The 26,303-nt window shown below is 45.7% G+C and overlaps 3 protein-coding genes across 4 annotated transcripts; 2 read left to right on the top strand and 1 right to left on the bottom strand.

Moving 5' to 3' along the window:
* The first annotated feature begins 4,544 nt into the window (after positions 1–4,544).
* On the top strand, positions 4,545–11,903 carry LOC115409307 (uncharacterized). Its single transcript, XM_030120424.1, has 12 exons — positions 4,545–4,685; positions 7,242–7,451; positions 7,539–7,681; positions 7,765–7,887; positions 7,975–8,032; positions 8,172–8,335; positions 8,433–8,499; positions 8,575–8,711; positions 8,795–8,899; positions 9,032–9,089; positions 9,531–9,581; positions 9,670–11,903. The coding sequence occupies exons 2-12, from the start codon at positions 7,265–7,267 to the stop codon at positions 10,566–10,568; spliced, it is 1,992 nt and encodes a 663-aa protein (XP_029976284.1). The 5' UTR covers positions 4,545–4,685; positions 7,242–7,264; the 3' UTR covers positions 10,569–11,903.
* Positions 11,904–12,641: 738 nt separating this feature from the next.
* On the top strand, positions 12,642–20,571 carry LOC115409310 (stathmin-2-like). The gene is made up of 5 exons (XM_030120427.1): positions 12,642–12,789; positions 18,169–18,264; positions 18,413–18,585; positions 18,700–18,891; positions 20,184–20,571. Exons 1-5 carry the CDS (start codon positions 12,771–12,773, stop codon positions 20,241–20,243), a joined length of 540 nt encoding a protein of 179 aa, XP_029976287.1. The 5' UTR covers positions 12,642–12,770; the 3' UTR covers positions 20,244–20,571.
* Positions 20,572–23,513: 2,942 nt separating this feature from the next.
* Positions 23,514–26,093, bottom strand: LOC115409308 (hairy/enhancer-of-split related with YRPW motif protein 1-like). Of its 2 annotated transcripts, XM_030120426.1 has the most exons (6): positions 26,025–26,093; positions 25,877–25,989; positions 25,666–25,741; positions 25,470–25,553; positions 25,288–25,369; positions 23,514–25,169 (listed from the first exon to the last, which is right to left on the bottom strand). In XM_030120426.1, exons 1-6 carry the CDS (start codon positions 26,091–26,093, stop codon positions 24,484–24,486), a joined length of 1,110 nt encoding a protein of 369 aa, XP_029976286.1. In that variant the 3' UTR covers positions 23,514–24,483. The 2 variants fall into 2 exon arrangements, with proteins under 2 accessions (XP_029976286.1, XP_029976285.1); XM_030120425.1 differs by having other exon boundaries at positions 25,877–26,050.
* Between the last annotated feature and the right edge of the window lie 210 nt (positions 26,094–26,303).

Raw genomic sequence — 26,303 nt, 5'->3', positions numbered from 1 at the left:
GCTGACTGTTGATAAAGCTTTGTCTACCCAGTTATATTTCTAATGTTGAAAAGCTAATTTTTCATTGTAGCATTATGGAGTTCTCATGTTGACGTGTAAAGAGATATTTCTACTTTAAGGGACGAGTCAAAGAAAGTAGCAATATGAAGCCACTTTGGAGTTTTTCTATTTTAATGAGCAGTATTTTTCCTGAAACTTTTGTGGCAGTTTTATATCGGTATTTTATGTTTTAATCTTGAGCTGCTTTGTTGATTGAAATGTATCTGGGTTGTTTTGTTTTTGAATGAATGTTGTAAATTTTTGATACAATTTTTCTTGTTTGGCTGTATAAAAATGTAAAATACATGTGTGTGATGTGTATGCCTGGTTGATAAGACCACGTTACTACATTGTCGTGTCATTTATAAACTACCCTGCCGACATTAAAGCCTTTTTTTTTTTTTTTTTTAACGGTCATTGGAGCACTAATTTATTCTTAATCTTTCAGTGCCATGCTGTTGATGAAGTGCGGGCCCTGTAAGGTTCTTGAACGTCTTAGTGTACGTACCTCCGCTGGTGATTAGCAGGTGACTGTCTAAAAGCTCTCCTCTCGTCGCCTTTGCTCTCTCAAAGGATCAGTGTGTGCCACATTGCCCCTTCCTTTGCGCTGCATTACATTTGTTCCTGCACCAGCAACTTGGTGTGTTCAGGCTTGTGGACATGGTCAGGATGTGATTTAAAAGAACTGAACATGGTTGGAGTCAAGAACCATCTCTGGCTGTGTAGCATGTGAGGGCTGATGGGCTACAGCAGCAGAAGACCACCGTGCCGGGTGACTCTCCCGTCGGCTCACAACAGGAAACGGAGGCTCCAGTTCATACAGGCTCGACAAGATCGGGAAACGGTCTGATACGTCAGGATTTCTGTTTAGTCAATCAGATGGTATGTGAAATGGATGAAAGCCTCTTCCATTGTTCTTCCAAACATATTTAGTGTTTATCCCCAGATTAAAAGAGGAGTAGTTTCTCTGCATGAAGAGAACTCATCAGCTGAGTTATGACTTTTCGACAGAACTCTCTTCTTCATGTCTCTTCTGTTTCATACTAACCTGCTGTATAGACTGTAATACCCCTTTCCCACTGGCCCAAACAGTTTAAACCCACTAATAATCTGCTCCTCATGGCAGTGGGGAAGGTTTAATTGGTATGTTGACCTGGGTTGATCAACACTGCAAGCAACCCAGGTTTTAAACGGCTCACCTCCAGTGGGAAAGGCAGACCCGGGTCGAAGCGGTAATTTACGTGACGATGCGTGTTAGCACACTTGTTGTTTTTGGACACAGCGTGAGATATCCTTCGTCAAGATAAGATCAGCGATCTTCTCTTGATCCATAGAGAAGTGGAGATTCATCAACAGGTAACGGGGACGGTGCTCCTCTGCATCAGAACATGGCTGGAAGTGATCTGGGATTTGCAAGCTGATGATCCAGGCACCAAACTACACAAGGGCATCAAGAGAGATCTAATACAGAACCATTAGAATTAGAATATGAAGAGTGATTAAAGATCAGCCTGATCATGCAAATTAGACAGTGATCATGCATATATGACCTCTGACCTCTGAGAAGATGAGGAGCGGACCCCTCAGGGCCCAGATCTCAGCCACCAACCCAGGCAGACATCCACGCACAGGTCCAGGAGGGGACAGAGGAAGGCCCTGGCCAGGACCCCCAGCAGCCAGGGGGCCAAGATCGGCAGGTGCCAAAGGACACCCAGAGCCCCCCACTCCCCTCCTTCCTGTACACCCGTTGCCTGTTAGTTCATGTTACAAACAATCCCAGTCCACTTTCATTTCTGTACAGAACTTGAGCTGAATGATGCTTTCCACATAGTTTAAAGAAATCTTTATTACCACAATAGAGAGAGCAGAGAACAAAGACCAGAGGAGACACACCACAAGAGACAGACCACAAGAGACAGACCATAACTAGCACTAAAACCACCAAGCAGGATCTGCACAGGTGAAAAGAGAATTGTGGTGTGAGATGTTACTGAATTAACTCATACCTTGTCGTGCATTCAGGGTGAAACTAAGCTCACGCAGAACCGCTTGTATAATCATGAAGAACATATGGCTGTATTGTTTAAAAAAAAAGCACTCAGGGTTATTGGAACTCAAGCTACCAAGGTGTGACACACACCTCATCTGCTGGTGAATCAGGCTTGGACAACCTGTTTGTTTGAAACAGGAAGCTGAAACACCCATTTTTCTATGCTGTCTGGACATTTTAGTGGCTTACATTAAATTATGGCAGACTCACGAGACACAGTCTTGTACTCAAACAGTGAGATGGAGGAATGGTTGAAAAGATCAGGTGGAGAAGCAGCAGATGTCACCAGCAGGAACTTCTTCGTTCCTATGATGGAGGATCAGGGAGAGAGATTGGCTGATCAAAGATACATGTGTATATTTATCTAAGATGTTTTTTTTTTATATGGATCTTGACCCACACAAACATAAACATCATATTAATTTTATGTTTCCTTCTTCCAACACACGTGATTCAAATGATCTGCTCATTATCAAGCTCTGCAGAAGGAGTTGGAGGAGGGAGGCATCTCCATGCTGGACGGGAGGCCTGACGACCGGAACTGGGAAACACTAAGAGCAAAAACTGACATGAATGTTTAAAGATGTGGTTTATATTTAGATGTTTTTTGTTTGTGTCATTTTTTTTTCAAGATATTGTTTGATTACTGCATTATTTGTGTTGTTAAAGGCAGCAGGTATAATTTATTGTGCTATTTTACTTCATCTTGATTCATTTTGCACATGTCAATAAATTAAATTAAATGATGCAGCTTATTACCCTGTTACTCTGTCACTTTCTTTCCATTTTGTGTGCTTAGTAACAATTTGCTTATAGGAATGGCGTTTTACTGAACATTTCATGTTCGCTGTTGTCATTTGGCACTTAATGATTTGGCTCCTTATCCTGTAGATGTTCCAGGGTCATTTTGGTAACATAATCAGAGATTTCCAGTTAAGCTTTGGAATTTGTTAGGATGTAGTTTGAAGAACTGCTGGTGCTGTGACTCTGAATGACCGATGATAAGTCACTCAGTAGACCTCACAAGTTACGCCCTTGATTGGAGGTTCTCAGTATTGTGAACCCAGCCTTGTTTTGCATATACTGGGCCATGGTGGATGCCCCTTCTTTTTTTAAATCTCCCTTTTTACTCCTTTTCATTTATGTATTTAAGTAATCTCATGTATGTTCATTTAATCATATACTGTCACATACTCCCACTCATGCATGCTGACTGCATTTAACTGATAAGATATGTATGTAACCTCATGAGTTGGTATCTCATCCTGAATGGTTAGATCTGACCTTGAAGAACTCACATGCGGATCCCACGTGCACTGCATGCATGCATGTTTTTTTTGTTTTTTTTTTCAATTTTTCTGAAAATGTTTGACTGCAGTGGTGGAAATAAAGGAAGAGTGGAAAACCTGTTTGGGGCTCAGTTCGTCAGTGTCAGGCTCCAAAGGCTGCCAGTATCCTCCTCCACATGTGAGGAATTTTCTCACACTCTGCAGTCAGGAAGGGCCTCATCAAGGCCACACAGGCAATATTCAGGGCAACAGCTTTCCTAAGTACAAACCAGACTCGTAAACAGAGATTATACAGCAGTATAAAGACGACACACATTCTGCTGATGATTGTGCAGAAGGGTTTTTGCTGATGTCCCATGTGTTTCTATCTCTGTTTTGTCCCAGTCGGTGCATGTCAGTAGACAGTTTAACAGTTTGTAACTAAGGCTTTTCTGTATCTGTGCACTAAGGAAGCTCCTGAGAAGGTCACATATAGATAAAGTCTGTCTAATGGGATAAAATGTTCTTCATACATTCCACAGACAGCAGATGTGAGGCTTTTTTTTTTCTTCTGAGATTACATTTAGGACAATGAAATACTGATGGACTTTTGGCAAGATGAGATTCAGAAATGAAAATATGCATTTCATGGGAAGAGTAATGGCTACCTGACTGGAAAGCAGGAAAAAATGACTTTTAAGTTTTGCACAAAAAAGTCATTTTGTCACTTAGAGATCATTAAACTATGACAAAACCTTAAAAGAAAAAACACACAGCTCACCAAGTCACTATGTCTATGCGATTTCGTTATGCAGTCTAGATGATTTATTATCAGTTTTTTTATGATTATAAAAATGCAGTTTCATCCTGAAAATGAAATATTATTTCTGTTAAAACATTCTAATTTGATTTTTATTCCATATTTACTTCCAACGGAGAGAATGATTTGGCTGGTTTGAGATGGAAGATGTCAGCCAGACTTGGCAACCCTGCTTCCTACTGATTAAAAAAAAAGTTAGACAAGAAAAGACTTTCAAAAGCACGTGACACGTTCAAATCAAGACCGAACGAAGCTGTGTGCATTAACATAACCAAAATAAGGTTGATAACACAGGTGTGCGTGGTTTTGAGAGAGTGTATTTTGAGTTAAGGTGATTTCGGAACTGGCAACACGGATGAGGTCTTATTGGTGGGAGTAGCAGCAGATAAGAGAGAGAGCTCGTCTCATGGCCACACTGCAAACTTTAAACCAACAGCACTACCTTACACCCAGCTTCACAGAAAACGTTTTTTCCATTTAACAAGCGGTTTGACACGCTGTTTTATCGGTGAGTACAATGAGACTGAGAGTTTCTGCTAAAGTTCACAGACTGACTTGAGTTCCTGTTGTCTGCTGCTCGTTAGCTCCACAGTGATTTTGTTGTTGAGCCGTTTGTTTTAACACATGTCAACATGTCTTAATTGCGTGAAATACCCGGTGGGTCTCGTTACCTCTCCCTAATCTGTAAACCGACTAAATGAAACTATTGGTAAATTAATTTACGTCGTTTGTTTCCAATTATCGTCCCTGAATTGAGACCATGGGGTCTCGAATCAACAAAAACTTACGGTAACTATGACTAGTAATTTTCTCATTACTTGTTACCTCCGAATTCATTGATCTCATTTGTAAATCGTGTTTAAAGCCCGTAATACTGCCACGCTGTTTGGATTTGCTCGCCATGTCTCGCTGTGCTCAGTTCAGTGATGATGCTCCAGCACCATCTGGTGGTCACAGTCCATCCCTACACCCATCCATCTGTCATCCAGCCGTCTGTCCCTCTATCATCCATCCATGATCCATCCATCCCTCTGTCATCTGTCCATCCATCACCTGTCAATCTTCCATCCATCCATCAATCATACATTCATCTATCTATCTATCTATCTGTCACCCATCCATCTGTCTATCATCCATCCACCCTTCACCCATCCATTACAGTTTTTCACAATTGCTAAAACACTAAACCCCATTGCCTGAACCAAATTCTCAGTGGCCTAAACTCATTTTTCGAATCAAACACTCTTTTGGCATAAACTTAAACACTGTTCAGGTCCTACGCTCAATTTGCAAAACCCATCTGCTCTTTTTTGCAAAACCTTAGACACATTCTCAGTCACTAAACACATTTCACAACATTTTTGCAAAATTGTACTCACTGGCAGCAAAATGTGAACACAACTCCAACACAGCTGTCATCTTTTACACACAACAACTCAAAAATGAACACACATATTTCTAATGATGTGATCAGACCAAGTGCGCACAAAGACAAGATGCTGGAGACCGAATCTCCATGACCATGACCATGCAGTAGTGTGCTTTTGTTATGTATTTATTTTTTGTTATGACTGTGAATTTGGATATCACTTTGACTTAGATGCTTTTTTTTTCCTAAATGCATTTTCAATATGTAAAATAAAAATTTTCTGTGCACTACACACTCTGAAAACTGCTGGTTACTGTAAAAATAACCCACATTGGGTGGAATTGCTGACCCAGCGCTGGGCCCAAAAGGGACCGAGCCAATGCTGGGTTATTTCTACCCAGCCATTTGGGTTGAAGAGTTGACCCTGATGCTGGGTCAAGATTTACTTTAGATTTACTTTACTGTGAAAATGTAAACCCTTAGAATTCAGATACACGTGCCCTCTGCCATGCAAGGCTGTCAAACCCTCCACTGGAAGCCAGCTGGGGCTCAGTGCAGTTCATTGACATGTAGAGGAAAAGATTTGAACTAACAACCTCACAACTGCTAGACAACCACTCTACCAACTGAGCCACAGCCACACATCCATAGGGAGAGGGATGTCTCATATGTCTTTTCCTTCTTAGCCATTTCAATAATCCTCAGTGAGAACTCAGGACTCCAGTTTTCTGTTGCGTATGTTGTTAGAAGTCTCCAGATGCAAGAAGGAGAAGGAGTTGCAGGAGTGTTCAAAATGGTGATTTTGTTCAAATCATCAATTCACTCTGCTGGGTCGACACAATTCATCTAATTTTGGGTAAAAGTGACCAAATTTGCACAAAATCTAGGGCTACCCAGGAAATGTGTTGGGAAAATAACCCAGCAGGTTTAAAAGTGTGGACTGCTTGCTGTGTCCTCAGTTATTTCATGTAGTGTCTAATGAACGATCTGAGGTGAGCATGTTTTTACCTGTTGTGTGTGAGATCTGAACGCATAGTGTGGTTTTGATCACAAGAGAACTGGTTTTGAGGTGATAATTCGGTTTTGACAGAAATGTCTGAGGTTTTTGTGAATGCAGTGTGGATTTTTGGATTTGTGTTTAAGGTTTTGAGAAAATGGATGGAGGTTTCAAGAAATGTGTTTTAGCAATTGTGAAAAACTGTAATCCATCTATCATTCAACCATCCATCTATCATTCATTCATCACCCATCCATCTATCTTTCAACCATCCATCTGTCATCCATCCATCACCATTCATCTATCATTCAACATCCACCCACATGTCATCCTTCCATCCATCTATCACCCATCCTTCCATCACCGACCCATCCATCTGTCATCCATCCATCCATCTATCACCCATCCTTCCATCACTGACCCATCCATCTGTCATCCATCCATCCATCTATCACCCATCCTTCCGTCACTGACCCATCCATCTGTCATCCATCCATCTATGATTCATCAATCTATCATTCATCCATCCATCCATCACACATCCATCTATCATCCATTACCCATCATCCATCCATCAATCCACCTCCCATCCATCCACCACACATTCATCCATCCTTCCTTGGCTGTCATTAGTTTTTGGTTTCTTCTGATATGCCCTTATATTTTTGTTTTTTTTTTGCCTCACCTTCTGCTTTCAGGCGGTGTTTTCTTCATCAGTGAGATGCAGCCAGGTAGGACACACAGACGCTCCTCTTTAACTCTGCGTCTTATCCACCACGATCCTCCATTTCTTGCAATCGAGCCGGTTTTGATGCCCTCTCTCTTTGTGGGTGTCTCAGCCCAGAGCCAGTTGTTTGAGTCCCTGAAAGCGTATCTCAACAACAGCAGGAGATTGCAACCTGTTATCGGTCTGTAGGGACGTGTCCCCCATTTGAATATGTGCGGTCTTTTTTGTTGTGTTTTCCATGACTTTAACTGCATTGTTGTGTTTGTAGGCCTGAACAGCATTACAGAATGTGTAACAGCAGGTGCAGTGAACAGCGCGCCGCTGTACTTCTGTATCGTTTGTGTGTGTCGGTGTAATAAATCTGACATACGAAACCACATATTTGGAAGCCACCATCGGTTCAATTATATTGTAAGTGCCACTTTGGGGAACTTCATGGCCAGGTTGAGTGATACCTTTGATTCAGTGTTAATGTGGATTATTGTGCTCTACAGAAAGCATGGCACCCCGAGTTATTGATCGCATGGCAGGAGGATAACGACCTCTCTGCCATGGCATGGCCCCTCATGGAGCTGGCCAAGATGGTTGAGGAAAAGGAGGGACCGGGACAGGCCCGGGTATGTTACTTTAACCGTGTCCCTGTGTGTTTCTGGTTGCAAAAAAAAAATTTAAATAAGGGTTTACAAATTCACCTTCATGTAAAGCTGATAGAGGTTCGAGAAGCTTTGTACCAGAAGATGACGACGCTCAGTGAAACCGACGGTCAGTAAATGATCTCGGCACCATCGCCTTTTGTTTTCTGACTTCTGGGCCTCTTGTTTCCTTTCATTAGATTTTTATTTTTTTTCAATGTACATCATTGCTCAGTCACTGTGAATGTTCTCCCCGTAACCCTCCTTAGCTGTAACTCTGACAGTCCTCCTAAGAGGTGATCAGGCTGAAGGTGGGAGCTGTGCTGACACGACTGCAGCTTCGCACAGTCCCACCAAATCGCACAGGGTTGTTCTGCAACACCAAGAGAGAGGCTCTGAGGAATCTGTCCAGGGCGACACGCCGTCACATGAGGTCTCTGCACACTGACCTGTGTCTCTGCATCGCTGCTTTCATTCAGTCAGACAAATGGTAAACAGTCGTCTTGACTCTAAAAATTGACAATCCTCAGAAATCTTGCGACAGCTCGGAGAACACCAGCTGTTTTCATGGCTACACAGGAACTGAACCTCTTATTGGTGAGCACGCTTTGAATCGTAACGGTGGACTGATTTATACCTGAGGAGAGTTAAAGCATTTCACTTCTCCAACAGGTCTTCTCTACGTGGTCGAGTACCGGAGTGAAGATGGCTCCTCCGGCTGCTTCTTATGCCACTGCTGCCGCGTCAGATCCAACAAAAAGGACATCGTTGATCACCTCACCGGCTCCAGTCACCTCGTCAACTACTTGGTCAGCGTGCTGTGGATCATCTGTCTCCGTAGACTCATTTTGCAATCTAGGTCTTGGATTTTTACGACAATGCGTTTGTGCAGATGGAAGCTTGTCCTGAGCAGGTGGAGGGAGTGAGCGTTGATATTAAAACGCTGCAGTCGCTCGCCCGGACAGTGGAAAAAAATGATTGCAGAGGAGGTCTGAAGGTATCTCATTTTCTTTTGTAAATCGACTTTTCTGCTGTGAACAAGCTCCATGTAAAAAAAAAAAAAAAAAAAAGACATGGTCTACTCTCCACAAAGCTCTTTGTTTCACGTCTCAACATCTCGCATCCCCAGGTAGTAAATGTACCAGAATCCCTCTGTAGACTGCTCGCTGCCAACAATTACCACTGCTGTAAGTACAGACGCTTTCCACTCGTCTTTCATTCTCTTTCCTTTGACTCCTGTGGTTTGACTTGTGAGTATAAAATATCTCCTCCTCACTGTACGCTCTCCATACACGGGACAAGCAGCGATCTATCATAGCTATTTAGATGAAAAAATAAAGCATATACAGGCCTGTGCGGCTTAGGTTTTTATGTATTTGTAAGCTGTAGACAGAAGTTCCTAAATCTTTTACATTTAAATGAGAAACTGCACCCTGTGCAATGCAAATTACGCTCATTAAACTGTGCATATGTATATTATTTAATCAGTTATCTCATAAATAGGTACTTTTTTTCAGCAGGCCTGTTTAATTGTTCTACAATAATGCTGATTTGAACTCTTTGTTTTGTGGTTCGGCGCACCTTGGAGTGCGTTCTGCTGTTTGTATACCGCTTGATGCTGTTTTCAGGTTTAAAGATACTGCGTGGTGAATGGACTCACGCTGATGTTCCCCTCCAAGGTAAACGTAAGAGATTTTCAGCTTTGTGCTGTTTTATTTCTTCTCTGTTGTAACCTGTTGTTGTGCTGTTTCTTCTACATTCTGGAAGGGCCGGGAGTGACGGAGACGTCGGGCCGCTTCGCGCCACACAGAAACACTGCGAAGCCGTCAAAAAGGAGGAAGAAGAAGAAGATGAAGGGCAAGACTGACACTGTGTTCAGCGTGAGCCTGCCTCTTTCTAGTGGTCCTTTGCTGCTGGAGAGGACGTCCTTCACTGAGGGCAGGACTTCTGTGTCCTCCGGATCACCTTCAGCAGATCTGGATCTAGATCACTTCCCAGAGTCTGGATCATTCACAGGAAATGATGATGATGATGGTGAAGGTACCTCATCGTCTGAATCCTCTCGTTTCCAGCTCGATGAAGGTGACGACGTGGATGGACGTATTCGAAGGAAGAATCTCATAGTCAGTTTGTTTCAAGATGTGAACAGTTCTCCCAGTGAAGGTTACAGCCGGTATGGACATGTAGCTGAGACGACGGACCGCGAGGCGTTTGAAGGAAGGAACTACAACAACCTGACGGTTCGTCTGCAAACATCGACTGAGACGCGCCAAAGCGAATACGACCCTGACACACCGAACAGCGGACCGATGGCGGCTGCGTCTTATTTGCCCGGCTACAGTCACTGGGAAGGTGGAGAGGATTATTGCTACGCGTCGACTTCAAAAGACGAAACCGGAGCGGAGGGACACGCCCGCATGGGCTCCGGCGCCGTTCAGCATTACGACCAGCAGCGGCTCGGTTATCAGCACGCGGCAGGATGCGCTGCAGGTCCGCCGGCAGGCGTCCCGCATGGGCCTGGCGATGGCTTCTACCATCCTCTTCCTCATTTATATGCAGCCAGAACACAGACTCGGGACGGCAGCGTTGCACCAGAGGCGAGCGATCAGCTCCACCAGACCCAGACTCAGCAGACACACCAGGGCTTCGACGGTCACTGGGCATAGGCACCAGCTCTCTAGCCCGTTTTAAACTGAACGAAATGTTCTGAACATGCCCTGAAATCCCATCAAAACAAAGGTTCTCAAAGTGTGGGGGGGTGAGCCCCCCCCTCCCAACAAGGCTCTTGTGTGAGACAGACCACAGTTCAGCCATTTTACCATTTTTGTTTCCATTGCACTCGCAGAAAGTTTAGCAGTTTGTGTTTTAGAAAAATGGTGAATAGTTTTTGTTTCTTCTCACAATTTTGAAAAGATAAAGATATTTGAAGGGAAGTTTTCTCGCCGTGGGAAGTTCGCCCCACCCTGTGAGGATCAGACTGAAATATTCTTCAGGTGAAATATTACACAGGAAACACGCAGCTGTAGAGTTCATCATTTCACTGTTCACTCTTATTTTTGATTCTCTTGATAGTATCTGTTCAAATCTGCATCTTTTTTTTTTCTTTTTTCTTTTTTTTAACATTGTCATGCAAACGGCTACATTTGTTTTGGTCAAGCTGTGCCTTAAAACATTTCAGGAAAACTTCAAATGAGATTCATTTAGTCTGTCATGTTACACGATGGACTTGTTCTCTGTAGTCACTTGCAAAAGTTACCTTTTTTTAAAAGAAACATGTAACAATGTTTGAGAAGTTTTGCTGACGTTTTGTTCTTTCCCTCCATCGGTTGTGTGGTGAGGTTGGTTGATCATAGGAACCATTTCAACGTTAGATTTTCACAAATGTAGAAGCTGCAGTTTTATCAGATTTCATTGACTTGCTACTGATCGTTTTCATACCTTGTGTCACAATTCTCGGTACAAAAGCACACAGTAGTTGTAAAATGCGTAGTTACTCGTAATGTGGTTGAATTTGTGTTGCTGTCAAAGGCAGTGCAGCGACTCCTGGATCCTGTTTGGCATTAACATTACAGTTATGAACATTACAACACTGCAGTTCATTCAGAAGTATTCATACTCTGAGAAATTGTTCATTTAGTCATTTTCTCTTTTAAAAACAATTTTAATTGTATGAAGAATAAGTTTTATCATTTCTGCATCAAGTATTCAGGTGATTTCTTTTACTTTTCACATATTTATTTTGTTTTTGGTCTATTTTTTGGGTCACGCTGTGTGTTTTCAAAACACATGGAAGTATTAGCTGCACTGTCTACTGCTGGAGTTCATCCTGCACTCACCACTGCCCCCTTCATTGAGACATTTCTTGTTCTTTCCTGCATTTTTCTGGTGGTTTAAGTGACACATTTCTACTTGAAAAGTAAAACGTAAAGCACACTTATGGCTGAAGGCTGTTTCCAAACTTCTTTTCCAGCTTGTTGACCAAATAAAATTGTGAATGTGGAGTTTAGATTAGTTCCTGTTTGTTTTAAATCACTTTATGTAATTTAGCTGGTGAATTAACACAAATCTGCAAACACAGAGACCACGTTTCGGATATCTGGATGAGCTGAAACTTTGCCTTCAGTAGATTCTGTATTTCGTTCAGACCGGACGACTCTGATTTCACCTGAATATAATATGTCACTAGCATGATTTTAACAGCAATTGCTAAATATATTGTTCTAACACTGCAAAACTGAAGTCAGAATGAAAATGACTAAGAAGAACCCAATAAGCTCTGATGGATTGTTGATGGATCGCTCATCAAAATAAAGGAGACGGTCTGGCTGTGGTCTGTCACAGCAGCTCCATGATGAACATCACAACGAGGAGGCTGCAGGTTAGTTGGATGTGAGAAAGGGGTGTGTGGCAGGATGCTACAGTCTCCTCTAAGCTCCCTGATGAATTCAGACCAATGTGTGAGGCAACTTCCTGCCTCGACATTCAAAATAAAAGCTTTAGAAATAACAGATTTCTGCAGCCTTTTTAATTTATAAGACTTTTTTTATTATTAATTTATTTCCATATCATGATAATAGAACATTGCAATAGAATAATGTGGTGACAATAAGTGATCGAAGAGTGTGTGTATCGATCGCCAGAGAGGGCGTTGGGTTCGTGCGTGTACTCTGAAGGACGCGCGTCTCCGTGCGTGCGTTCTGTGGCTTGACGCAGCCGTAAAAGGGAGAAGAGAGCAGCAGGCGCACCGGCAGCCCCTCTCTGCTGACTCAGTGCCTTTAAGCAGTCCCTTCGCCCCGCGGTACAGCATCCACACGCCGACGCAGCTCCTCCGGTCAACGCGCCCCGGCACCGCCGCTCCCACAGACACCATGGCCAAGACCGCGATCGGTGAGTGGCGCACTTTATGTTTTCCGTCTGATTTATGCGAGATTGGGAGGAAAAAAAAAAAAAAGAAGGAAAGGAGGGAAAGGGAAAAAAAGCGGCTTTGCGGGTTTGATGGTGATGAAGAGTCGGTGGCGACACCCATGGCACAAAAGGATGCTGAGGGATGATGGGAGGGAGCGGCCAAACTCCGCTGCAAGTCACTGAGGGAATTTAAATTAAAAGAAACACAAGTTGAATCCAAGCAGAATTTTCCTCACTTTAATAATAATTCCACGGCTCCTATTTTTATTTGATCCCAGTCAGAGCTGGTGGATGAGGTTCAGGCTGAGCTCCAGCTCCCACCAGTGACGCATTTTTTATTCTTATTATGCGCAAAGCGAGCAAAAATGGTGAGAAAATGAACTGAATCTGCCACAGAAGAGGCAGTTTAGCCCCCCTCGCGCAGCGGCGTGGGGTCGATCCTGCCCGCATGCAGCAGCACCTGCCCCTCTCTCTCTGCCTGACTCACGGCCGTGCAGCATAATGCAGCGCAGGCGACCCCACCCAACATCCCCGGCCGGCCGGCCGGCCGGCGGCCCTCCGGGGGCGCAGACGCCTCGCCCTGACCGGTCCCCTCCACCCAACTGGGCCATCCGATCATGGAGCTGGAAAAGCCTGCCTGAGCAAATTTGGTGGGTTAGAGATGGAGACGTGAATGAAACAGAGGGAGAGAGGAAGAGGAGGAGGAGGAGGAGGAGGAGGAGGAGAGAGGAGCATCCTCATGGAGAATTGCTTTGCAGTCGAGGGAGGAATTTACGACTGGCGATGAAAATGTCTCCAGTCGTTCTGTGACCGTGGGCTGTTATGTTCAATAATTGTTGGTGCTTCGGTGTGGATTGAAGGAGGAGCGGTGCAGAGATTGCACAGCATGACAGGTCGGAGGCCTTGTGTTTGCGAGAGTGTGAATTTCCATCTTACATTTGTTTGACGCCTGACTTTACTTGCGAGCCTCCCCGAGAGTGCAGACACCTTGATGTTCTGCGAAAAATATTCCAGGAGGGGCAGCCGGTCGTGATACAGAGTGTGTGAGTGCACAAAAACAGTGTGATGTATGGTGGGGCCAGTCGGACGAGCAGTGTGTTTGTTTTCTGGTTGACAAAGCACTTGATGGATGGAGGGGCATGCAGAGGGACGGTGGCCAAGGGTCCCGGTGTCCATGGGACGTGGGGAACTCAGCCCTGCCTGTTATATTTATCCCCCTCACCTCCTCCTCCTCTTCCTCCTCCTCCTCCCCCTCCTTCTCCCCCTCCTCCTCTCTTTTCCTCCATGATTTGAGCTGAGGACAGGCAGAATGGGATGGGCACGGAGCAGACACTCCAGCAGAAACCCGCCATCATGCCAGTCAGCACTCCCCGGGTCGCCGAGTTCATCTCGGCCTTTTACAGAAACGCTGCCGCCGCCAAGATGACAAACTTAATTCCACTTGTTTGTGCTTTCAGGGATGAAACGGCAAATAGTGTTCTTCTATCATGTTCCCGATGTTGGAAAACCGAAGATAAACATTTCAAGTTTATAGATTTTCTGAGATGACACAGACAGCAGGACAGAGGGAATGCGCTCTGAGCCTCTCCAGCCCTTCTCCTGATCCTTATCGTGCACGTGTGTCACTTCCTAGGTGTGGTCGCTCAGTGCCCCGCAATCAATTCCTTTGTGTGCAGAGAACACAGAGCAACATGGTCGTCCATACCAAGCGAGTGGTCACCTCCAGATCCTGCCTCCTCCTCCTCCTCCTCCTCCTCCTCCTCCTCCTCCTCCTCCTCGCCCTCCTCGCCGCACCGCTATTGTTGGTGGTGTCGGTGGCGCGGCCCATCTGCATGAAGCGGCCCGGACCCGTAATTCATCCTGATTTATCACTGAGTCACATCGATCTGTGCGGCACACTCCCATTACTGGCTCCGACGAGCGTTTCTCTTAAACACAGGCTGGAAGGGAGCGTGACATCAATCCGGCGGCCGCGGCCTGATACCATGCATCAATGTGGGCATTGGTCTTCAACTTGTTCCACCTGACTGTACAACATTCTCTAGCAGGAATTTGACTGTAATCGGTTCTTATTTCTGTGCACTTCCAGAGCTGTCCTCTAAAGATGTTTGGATTAAATCAGAAATTTTGAGTGCGCAACTCTTTTTGCAGTTTTTTAGCAATTTGTTTGATTTTGTTCAAGAAAATCATCTAGTTTTCCAAATTAAAGGGGTGTTTAGATCAACGTGTGGCCTTCGTCTTCCTTACAGTGATCTTGTGCAGACACAGGGTGCGGCTCTGTCTTGCTCGCAGCCCACCACCCCTCCATTAAATCACTGGGCCTGCTCCCGACCGTCCGGGCATCATAACATTTAGTTTAATAGCCAATTTCGCTCTTGTGATACCTTCATAATTTCCCGGTTATACAGTTGCGCTGTGTGCAGACTGTAAAGCGCCGGCATGTTCCGACCACGCCAGTCTAGCCCACGCTGCCGACGGCGCCCAGGAGGGCCGTAGGGCGCTCGCTCCGTGCACACGGTCACATTTCGTGGCTTGACTTTAATAGGCACTTTGTTGGAGCATCACTAACATACCTCTCATTTGTTCTTTTTTTTTATTTTTCATCCTGTGTGCTGTAAATGGGATAATTGCTAGGGGCTGGGTTGGGACGAAGGGAGCGAGAGATGAGGAGATGAACGCAGGAGAAGTGTGCGATGGAGGTGTGGCGGGAGGAAGATAGAGAGGAAGACGGGATGAGGAGAGGGAGATGGCATCAGCAACAGATGAGACGGAGGCTCGGGGAATGCAGAAGGCGCTGATGCCTGCGGGGGAGGACGAACCGTAGATATTGATGATCTGCAACTCTGAGGCTGATGGATTGGAAGAGGAAGTGCAGTGTGATGTCTGGCCGGGTGATTGGGGCTGCGGGAGGCTGCAGACGTGACTGCAGGCAAAGGGTGGAGCACTGCCATCCCTCTCTGACATTATTTTGTCTAATTTCAGACTGACTTATGTGCGCCTCGCGCCTGAAACTCATCGGAAAGCTTTGAGCAGATGCTGGTGTTTGGAGGCTCTCTGCTGCGGGGTGTCACTTCGGATCATTTGTCATTTTTATGTGTCTCTTCCACAGGGCATGGGTGTGTTATTACTGTGGTTACGGGAGGAAAAGGATCTTTTCTCTCATGAGAAATACAGTAGCACTTTAATACTTTCACACCAGAGAGCGCTTCATATATTTTAGATTATGGATATTGGGGAAATATGTGGCTTAGAGACGGAGAGCCATTCCAAGACACAATAAATGCTGATTTTCCACAATGAGAGATAAATTAGATTTCCTTTGACACACATAAAGCTCTTCTCATGATCCTTGAATGGATGCAAACCACAGTGGCTGTTTATGCTGCTTATTGATCAACGCAACCTGAAACTACTTGTCTTGATCAAGTGAAACAAGACGTGTTGACTCCAGACATCTGGAGAGCCGTATATTTGAAAAGGAAATGTCAAGCTGAAGCCCCAGAAGTTAAATTTCAATACGAACACCAGCCTGAAGCTTCTGTTGATCTCCTCTATAAGCACTTAACCCAAATTACCTGCTCCGCTGGATTGTGACTCCTCAGCTGTCAAGTGGGATTGTGTGTTTGACAAAATGGCTGCTGGGGTCTCGACACACACACACACACACACACACACACACACACACACACAGCAAAATAATGAGTCTGCGACAACCCTACAAATGTGACCCGCCCGCCCCTCCCACACCGCCGCTCATCAGCAGCGCTGGCGAGGTCTGCTAATTGCAAATGAAAGTGTTATCCACCTGAGCTGGCTGCTTGCATTAGGCGGTCCTGGGGGCGGTTAGGGGCAGTCGGGGGGTGGGGGTGGGGGGGGGGCCTCCACTGGGAGCTGCCCTCCATGCTGCCCGCTAATCTCCCCGCCTGTGAATTCTGCTCATATCAGAAAGTTGTTAACCCTCATCCATCACTCAGGCATTTCCTCCTTCTGTCTTTAAACCACTCCTCCTTTTCATCTCAAATAAATTGTACAGCGCCCCCCCCCTTTTTTTTTTCTTCTGCTCCACTTTTCATCTGTCTCTCCCTCAGTTTCTTATTCTCACCCCCCGCTGTGCTCCCCTCACCCTCTTCCACTTCCTCCTCAGGGAAAGGGTTAACAAGGCCATCAGAGAGTAGTGAGGGCTGCATCTGAGAGTTTATCATATTACTGAGGCGTCTGCCAGTCTGCAGGGCGGAGAGAGAGACACAGAGAGACAGAGAGAGAGGGAGAAGAAGGATTTCGATTAATCACACTGTTCACCATACCCCACCATGGAGAAGTGAGAAGCTCTTCCACATTAAAATCTCATTTCTGGCTTTGCTGCTGCAGCCCGTGTGGCGCACCGCAGCCCCGCAGCCCTCCTGCTCCCGCTGGCGGCTTGTGCCAAGCAGTGACAGTTGGCATCGCGAATACGCACCACCAGGTAGTGCACCTCTGACAGGGCGGAGCGGCTCTCTGCAAACGCAGAATATTTCACATCCTGCAGTGTTTTTTTGCAGGTATTTTTGTCTCTTCCCCTGCAGGGACTGTTGCTCAGCTCGAGTCTCACATTACAAAGTAGCATGCCAAAAACACAGGGGGGAAAAACAAGGTTAGACAAAGTTAGTTGTTCTTTTTATTTATTTATTTCCCTGCCTTTGGATCACTTTGTCATATTGATCATGGGGCGGGTTGCCAGTTTGAATAATTTGTTGCCAACTTTGCCCAAATGTCAATAACACTGGAGTCATAAAAGAACCAAAGAATGGACAGTGTTGTTGCCGATAAAAACAGCAACTCATGCCACAAAACAGGAGCCTCACAAGATTATCATAAGATTTCAGCAGATTTCCAGCAAACTTTCCGCTTCCTCGAGTGACTGAAAGCGTCATGTTATTCTCTGGTGCCGATCGGGCGTCGGTCTGGCAGCGTTAATAAATAATAGAGGGAAATAAAATGCATAGCTAATGATGTGTGGAGAGTCCTGTGGGGATGGCAGCGTCTCGGCTGCAGGGGAAATTAGGCCAAGTAAAGACACATCCATCATGTTTTCCTCGCGGCTCGGTGAAAACAAAGGCCACAAAATAGCTACAAAGCCCCTGGCAGTTTCTCCCTTTGATGAGTTTTTTTTTTTTTTTCCAAAGGACTTGCTGAATAATTATTCTGCTAAAATCTTATTTTTTATTTTTTTTTTGCATGAAGAACCTCCTGTGGAGGTAAAAATTGGGTTAATGAAGCTTCATGTTTTTGTGTTACTGGGTTAATATTCAGCCGTTTTTGTTTTGTTTTGTAGCATCAGTAAGTTCACGTCAGAACAATCGTGCTTCCTTTTTCCTTCCACAGCTTACAAAGAGAAGATGAAGGAGATTTCAGTTCTCTCGCTCATCTGCTCATGTCTGTACCCCGAAACACGCAAGAACGTCATGGGCGACTTCGAAGGTGTGTATTGATGAGAGAGGATTTCCTTCTTTATCACACACAAACACACACACACACACACACACACACACACACACACACACACACACAGAGGAGTCATTCAGGGAACTGAGGATTGGTTTTGTTTGCTTCATACTTGTGCCTGCAGACTTGGACATCAAGCCCATCAACAAGCGCGCCTCAGGCCAGGCCTTCGAGGTCATCCTGAAGGCGGCGTCTCCCGTGTCTGAAGTGGCCCACTGCGTTACAACCCCCCCGAAGAGGGACATCTCCCTGGAGGACATCCAGAAGAAACTGGAGGCGGCCGAGGACCGAAGGAAGGTCAGGACGCTGCTGTGCTGCAGTGCCAGGATCCCTCAAAAACTGCGGAACGCTTCTGTAGTTAAATGTGAAAACACGCTCACGTGCTCCTCGCTTGTTCCCCCTCCTCTTCAGTCCCAGGAGGAGAAGGTGCTCCGATTCCTGGCCGAGAAGCGGGAGCACGAGCGGGACGTGCTGCTGAAGGCCATGGAGGAGAACAGCAACTTCAGCCGCATGGCCGAGGAGAAGCTCCAGATGAAGATGGAGCAGAACGAGGAGAACCGGATGGCCTACCTGTCCGCCATCATGGAGCGCCTGCAGGAGAAGGTGAAAGCCGACGATCGTTATTGACCGAATTCGGGGTCACGGGCGGGTCTTAGTCTGGACAGGTTACATGAAATATGAAATAAAATGCGTAACTGAAGTCGCTGCTGAACCTCAAACATGTTTTTTACGGGCCGTGGGAGGAATACCACGGCACCCCAGGGAGAACATGAATACTCCAAACAGAAAGGCCCACACGTCTCAAACCCGCAGTATCGTCATTACGAGGCGAGAGCGCCTCTAACCACGACTCCGCCGTGCAGCCCTGCAGACAAGTGAAACCAAGAGAAAACATCTCGTTTGAGTGCAAGTTGTGCAAGTTCTCTAAACATTTCGCCTCAGGAGAGCGAAAGCATCTCGAAATGGTCCTTTCTGCTGTGAGAGTAAGACCACTGAGAAGGAAGCAGTGACTCGGCAGGTTTTTATTTAGTTTATCCTTAAACAAAGGCAAAATGGATGATCTGACATTCTTCAGAGAAGCCAGGATAAACTGTAGTGAATGTCTGCGCTCCATCTTGGTTTCACTGTATTTTTATTGTGTTTTTGTTAACTGTTCCTGCAAAATAAATAAATTCTATGGGAAAGACATCAGGATCCCCATGACATGAAATTCAAGGTGCTTTACATGGAAAGAACATTAAAACAAAGAGATTCAGAAAGACACAAAAAAAAGGACGATAAATCAAGCAAAAGCTTTCTGAAAATAAAATTAATTAAACAAGTAAACTCTATTGTTTGTATGAAAGCTGGAGCACATCATAATGTAAACCTGCAATAACTAATTATAAGCAATTTTCCTGTGAGAAATGAGATAAAAACAAATCAGAAATAAACTAATAAATATATGTATATGTGTTTTAAAATGTGCTGTTTTTGATTAGGCAACAGAGTCAAATTTAGAATCTGTGAAATAAAATTAACACCTTTTCTTTGAACGCCAACTCTAAAAGAAGCTGGTGTGAGTTTATTACAGAGGTGTGAGTTAACTGGAAAATAAAAAAAAAAAAAAAATCACTGGCATTTCTCCTCTAACATCAGTGTTTTTATTTATTCACTAACAACTTTGGGAAAAAGGAGATAATTTATGACGTGCCACTGTCTTTAATTCAGTGTCAGCCTGCATTCAGTCATGGATTACTGTGGCAACAAGGAGGGGAAGCAAGAAGATTTGTTCATTTTGTATTTCTTCAAGAAAGAAAAAAAACCGAGAAACGTCCTTGACGTGTGTTTGTGTGTGTGTGTGTGTGTGTGTGTGTGTGTGTGTGTGTGTGTGTGTGTGTGTGTGTGTGTTTCAGGAGAAGCACGCTCAGGAGGTGCGCAGGAACAAGGAGTTGAGAGAAGAGGTGACAGCGTGAGAAGCCCAGCGACGAGCTCCGCCACGCCCTTCCCCTCCACCCCCATCTCCTCACACCCGCTACCACTCCCTGCCTTACCCCCCCCCACCTCTCCCCCCTCCTCCTCCTCCTCCCTCCATCCACCCCCCATGTCACAGTGAAACTACCACAGCTTGAGACGCCACCCTGAGACAGCGGAAGTTTCGAACGGGGTGGAAAACGATTTGCAAAAATGATTGAAAAAAGGTTAAAAAAAAAAAAAAAAAAAAGAACAAGCAAACAAGAGAAACATCAATGTCTTCAGTCCACTTTTTCCCAAAAGAGAATGTTTTTTGCTCTGTTTGAAAAGAAAAAGGAGAAAAAAAAAGATCAAATTGACAAGTGACAGTGGTTTTTTGTAAATACTTCTTTTTTTGTTATATACAGTACGATACAAGCAGCAGAAGTATTGATTGCAGTGTGCCATTTTTATATCTAAGTTTCCTCTCCTTGCATATTAATGGATGTAATATTCTGTTCATTTTCATGTTTTTTTTTTTGTTTTTGTTAGTTTTTTTTTTTAGTTCATATCAGCCTGATGATGTTTCATATCTTAGGTTTCTCTTGTGTGGTAACAGGCTTAGGTGTTTGTTGTGAGTTTGCCAGCTAGCTGATGTGATGCTGCGACCTCGTGCGTCCTCACAGGGCCCCCCCATCCCCGCCCCCCCCCTCCTCCTCCAGTGGACACCTACTCATTTGACCCAGGCGAAATTGGATCAGTGTATGGCCAAAGTGATTTTCCATCCACTTGATGCCAATGTTCCAATTACTGAAGGACTTGTGGGTGGATGGACAGGGTGGGGGGGGGGGGATCCTCCTGTGGGGGCCGCAGGCCGTCGTGGCCCATCCTCTCCTGTGAGGTTAGGTAGTGACTGTACCACAGGGGAACACGATAGCATTTATTGAGCTCATCTCCATCTTCTTCTTCATCCCTCCACGTATATATTTCCTGTAGGAAGCACTCACTCACACGCTCTCTCCACACGGGCAGTCGCAGCGCAGCGGTCAGGAGCGGCCTGCCTAAACTCCGTCCATCCCGAGAAAAAAAAAAAAAAAAAAATGGCGGGCCTCCGAACTTTCCAGCCACATTTAGATCACGCGTTACTGTAGTATGCCACACAGCTAAAGGTTTTAAAGTTGCAACCTGCAAAATGCTGAAGTGCAAGAAAAAGAAAGAAAAGAAAAGAAAAGAACAACCTTTACTCGCTACTGTGAATCCTTCATGGGAGAAATTACCAATAAGCCCCAGCGTTCTCCACTCCGTAAAGGCTAGAGTAGTGCTCAACATTGTCTCCTGGAATCATTGCACTTCACTCCCAGACACTGTAACTGCCGCCGTACGGCCGGCGCAGGAAAGATTTTTAAGCCATAAACAGGTATCACTGCAACAATGGTTCATGGACACAGTATTTCCATCTGTAAACGGTGTATATGAGTGTGTTAAAGGCCCCCGGTCGTTTGCAGCCCAGGGTGATGAAGCCTGTTGGTCACGCACGCACAGTTGGCCCATAGATGTGTGTGAGTGTGTATGTGTGAGTGTGTGTCAAGTCAGAAAGGGCGGGCAGATCACCCAATGTTTGTGCCATGCGGTATTGATCCAGTTAAATATAAACCGACACTAAACGCAGCGTGAAACAACTGTCAGAAGTCCATCAGAGGACAGTGAATCGCCTACCTGCCTCTCTCTCTCTCTCTCTCTCTCTCTCTCTCTCTCTCTCTCTCTCTCTCTCTCTCTCTCTCTCCTCCGTCCATTTGTGTGTTTCCCCCTCTCCACATATATCTTTGTGAGCAAGCAGTGGTTAATAAAGATTTGGGGTTCAGTGAATGAAACAGACCTGGAGAGTGGTTTCTTTTGCAGAGCGACGCCGGTCCTGTTGAAAAACAAACGGTGTCTTTAAACTAAACTGTTGTCAGATATTCACAGAGTATAGATGCACATGTTGTTGTGCACCATACTCAATCTGATCTCTATTGCTTTAGATTGTACATTCTCAGATAGTAAATTACAGTGTCAGGGGTTAAAAGACACTTTGACACATTTATTAAATTACAAAGCTGTTGAATTATAGTTACAGGATGTTCACAATGATTATAATCATAAACTTCACAAAGTAACAAACAGATATCTGTTTATCTCTGATGTAAAAAAAAACATTTCTTACTCTCTATTTACAATAATACATGTAGTACTCTGTTATTTAAAATATTGACAACAATGAATGCCTACCAAACATTTGATGTTATTATCGCATATTAGTGAAGAATCATGTGCAAAACATCTATTTTCTACTCTTTAGATCCACAACATTTAAAATAAATAAATATATATAAATCCATAAAGTTTGTGACACAGTGGGAAGTGATCTGATTATAAGTAATGAATTTATTTCTATTTAATTTTTTGAGCAGAGTTTAGAATATGCCTTTAATTCACAAATCCATGCTGTGGAAAAGTAAACTTTTTGATTATTATTTGTTGTTTTTTTTAACTATGCACAATATGACACTGTAAGTGACGTTAATAATATGAAGTTAATAAATAACCACCAAAGACACATTATATTCAGTCTCCCCAGCAATACCGCTCATGGCCAGTAGGGGGAGACAGATGACAGCTCTCTGGCAGCCTTCCTGACCTTGAGGCTGAAGTGACTGAAGCTCTCATCTCTACCTGACCCCACGCCCTGACCGGCAGGAGAGAATGGATATCAGGGAGATTACAAGAGGGATGTAAGCAGAGAAAGAGAGAGAGAAGAACTCCGGTCCAGCAGAAGAAGAAGAAGAAGGGAGCGCCGGTGTGTCGCTGCTGAGAACAGAAGGTGCAGCTGGTGCAGGCTGATGGCAAAAAGACAAAACTCGTTACTGCACACTTCCTCTGTCCCCCTCTCTCCTCTTTTCATCCCCTGCCCCAGTTCTTCTCCTGCTCCCTGCTCCATCCCTCCTTCCTCTCCTCCTTCCAGCCTTCCCTCCCTTCTCTAGTTCCCACGGAGTGCATGGGGCCAGGCGGGCTGCTATTGTCCAGGATATCCCCTCCTTGTTAATGGCTTCCTGTGCACAACACAGAGGGCCGCTGAGAGAAACAGGCAGCCCCATCTGATACCGCCGTGCACCGTGCACACGCACGCACGCATACACAAAACGACCGCAGGCAGCAGCAACGACAACAACAACAACAAGCAAACACTGTGCACACGCTCAAACACACTTGAACAAACAGGCCGACGAACCACGAGTGATTTATTAGAACTCTTTTTATTGCAGGGAAGTTGTCATTACCACCAGCAGCATCTTTGAAAAGCTGAGATTTGTCAGTGTTTGTTTGTGCTTTGTACAACCTTAAAACATACAGACTCGCAGTGGGATTTGCTGGAAACGATGCATTTGTATCTGCAAATGCAAGACTGAGTTTCAGGGCCTGGTGCTCCTGGGAGAACATACGCCAGAGCCAGAAGAACATGAGACAGAACCCAACCTAACATAATTTACATTAGACAAAAAGTGGGTTAAAACACAAGGAAGCATTGATCGTTGACGGCTGGATTTACTGAAGAGAGAGGAAAACACACGTTTCGGACACGGGCTGAAACAACGCAGCACCATATGGGGCATTACAAGTGTTTGATAAATTGTGGTGAAGTTTATTTCTAAGCAAGCTGGTAGCAAACTTCTGTTCCTAGTATTTCATCAACAAAACACCTGGTTTCAGTTATTCCACCCCATAAAATGCTGTAAAAAAAAAAAAAAAAGAAAAAAAAAAGAAGAAAAACAGGGCGACTCTCAACTCCCCCCATCCCATCACCCGCCCTGTATCCAGGGCACCAGCAGCTCAGGAAAACAAAGGGAGGGGGCACTTTCACCCAGGAACCTGACAGGCAGCGACTGCTTGACCATCTGGAAAAGCCATTCCTGATAGGCCCACTTCAGTGAGGGTAACTTCTAAAGGGGGCGGGCAGGGACAAAGATCAATCAACGCCGTAATTCACCGCCGAAGCTTTTTAGCCGAGGTCTCCCCCCCTCAGCACTTTTTCTATACAAAAAAAAAAAAAAAAAACAAAAACATTATGGAGACAACAACATAAAAACTGTAGCTAGATAAATCCTCGTGGGATGCCGACATCTTTGAAAAAAAAAAAAATAGCACTTTCTTATTGGGAAAAAATAAAGGCTTGTCCTTGAGTCCAGCTCAGCTGGGAAAGGAGTCTCTGGGCAGAGTGTGTGTGAGTCAGAAGGCTCCTATCTCCATGCCCCAGGGTCTGTAGGGTTTGCCCACACTGGGCGTCTGGGCCGGGGGGCTGAGCGCCGTGGAGGGGGAGATGATGGGGAAGGTGCCGAAGGCGAAGGGGAACGCCGACAGGGAGGAGAGCAGGGGAGGCGAGATCTTGGACGTGGACGAGGGGATCAGGGCGGGGTGCAGGACGGCGGCGGGGGCGGCGCCGGTGGAGGGGACCCGGACCGGGCCCTGGTCCGAGTGGGGGGTGGCGCTGCCGCTGCGCCTGCCGGGGACGTGAGTCTCTGCGGCCAAGGAGGACGACGAGGAGGAGGACGAGGAAGAGGAGGAGGAGGAGGAGGAGGAGGGGGATGAGGTGGACGAGAGGGGGGTCTGGGGGCTGCTGGTGGTGCTGCGGGGCAGGGGCGCCAGCGGGGCGCCCTGCTGGTGCTGGAGGAGCAGGGGGTGCGTCAGGTGGGCCGGGGGGGATCCGAAGGCAGAGCCCCAGGCCAGGTGGCTGAGGCCGGAGTGGGCCTCTCGCTGCGTGGCGTAGTTGTTGAGGTGGGAGACCAGGCGGATCCGCAGGGGGTCGGTGCTGTCCAGACCCTCGATGATGCTCAGGTAGCGGGCCGTCTCTGCCAGGCACTCCCGGAAACCCAACCCTCGGTAGTCCATGGCCAGGGCGTGAGCATCAAAGTACCCTGAGGAGAAGCAACAGTACATCAGATTAGACTTTTAAAGCACCTCAGGTTGGAAAGTTTCCTGCTTCTTGCAGTGTTTGTTTCTGATGAAGTAAAAATAATAAATGAAAATATTTACCTTTGCCTCCAGCAGCATGGAGCATCTTCAGATGGTCCACAGTCATTTGCAAAATCTCAGCTTTCTCCAGTTTGGCTGAACCCTTCAGAGTGAGAAGAAACAAATATGAGCCAACCAATAGAAGGTCTTTAAACAAATAAAGAGTCTCTGGCTGTAGTTAAAGAAAGTTTTTGTGGCTCTACCTGCTTCTCGTAGGCGCTGGGGACGAGCCTGCGGAGTTCACTCAGGCTGTTGTTGATCCTGTCCCGGCGCCGCTTCTCAATAATCTGAAGGGGAAAAAATGAAGCTATTAGGAGATTATCTTTAAAATATGGCACCAGGGCGCCTGAACAAATGCCAGGAAATTAAATTAATCCACAAAGAGATCTCTATACTCACTCCTCGACGTCTCTTCCTCGCCTGCACCTGAGTCGATGTGGTTGGAGACATGGAGCCGAGAGGAGAGCTCATGTTCCTTCAAAGAAATCCAACAGCGAGCTTCAGTCAATATCCCGGAGATAAATTAAAAAAAATACTTGGGAAATCTTCCTAAATCTTAAAGTTAAGCCTTGATATACAAGTTAGGGCAGGACCGGAGCGACTTTCTTACCCATTCTCATCCGCGCTCTCCTTCTCCACCTCGATAGTTTCATCCAGCTCGCTGTCCGAGGAGCTGAAGTCGTGGTTTCTCTTCATGGTTCTGTCTCCACAGTAGCCGCTCCGCTCCGCCAGTGGTTCAGTGGTTCCGTCTGCCAGACGCGCGTCTGTGTGTCCAGGTTCGCCCGGAGCGCCTCCGTTTGAAGCGCTCGGCTTTCCCACGGTGTCATTTCAACGGTGGCAGCGGCCAGAGGGGGCGGGGCCTGGGCCCCGAGCAGCCAATCACAGAGCGGCGCTGGGTTTGAGTGACAGCGCAGTTGGCCCAAGCGCATTTTGGTGCGCTTTGACAAAACCGAGAGGAGGAAAAAAGAAAGAGGTCTCACTCTGTGACTGTCTAGGTAGAGGAAAAATGTCAATGATTATAGGCGAAATAAAACAAG

The sequence above is a fragment of the Salarias fasciatus genome, chromosome 22 (assembly GCF_902148845.1).
Source record: "Salarias fasciatus chromosome 22, fSalaFa1.1, whole genome shotgun sequence".
Classification (NCBI taxonomy): Eukaryota; Metazoa; Chordata; class Actinopteri; order Blenniiformes; family Blenniidae; genus Salarias; species Salarias fasciatus.
The sequence above is the reverse complement of the archived record's forward strand: the minus strand, read 5'-3'. Positions and strand labels throughout refer to the sequence as shown.

Excerpts from the sequence above, each read along its gene's own strand:
- LOC115409307 (XM_030120424.1), top strand. The coding sequence starts at position 7,265 with ATGCAGCCAGGTAGGACACACAGACGCTCCTCTTTAACTCTGCGTCTT. Across the intron at positions 7,682-7,764 it reads ACCATCGGTTCAATTATATT|AAAGCATGGCACCCCGAGTT; the intron begins GTAAGTGCCACT and ends TGTGCTCTACAG. Across the intron at positions 8,500-8,574 it reads AGGAACTGAACCTCTTATTG|GTCTTCTCTACGTGGTCGAG; the intron begins GTGAGCACGCTT and ends CTTCTCCAACAG.
- LOC115409310 (XM_030120427.1), top strand. Across the intron at positions 18,586-18,699 it reads CGGCCGAGGACCGAAGGAAG|TCCCAGGAGGAGAAGGTGCT; the intron begins GTCAGGACGCTG and ends CCTCCTCTTCAG. Across the intron at positions 18,892-20,183 it reads TGGAGCGCCTGCAGGAGAAG|GAGAAGCACGCTCAGGAGGT; the intron begins GTGAAAGCCGAC and ends TGTGTGTTTCAG.
- LOC115409308 (XM_030120426.1), bottom strand. The coding sequence starts at position 26,093 with ATGACACCGTGGGAAAGCCGAGCGCTTCAAACGGAGGCGCTCCGGGCG. Across the intron at positions 25,554-25,665 it reads CGAGGAAGAGACGTCGAGGA|ATTATTGAGAAGCGGCGCCG; the intron begins GTGAGTATAGAG and ends TTTCCCCTTCAG. Across the intron at positions 25,370-25,469 it reads CCAGCGCCTACGAGAAGCAG|GGTTCAGCCAAACTGGAGAA; the intron begins GTAGAGCCACAA and ends CTCACTCTGAAG.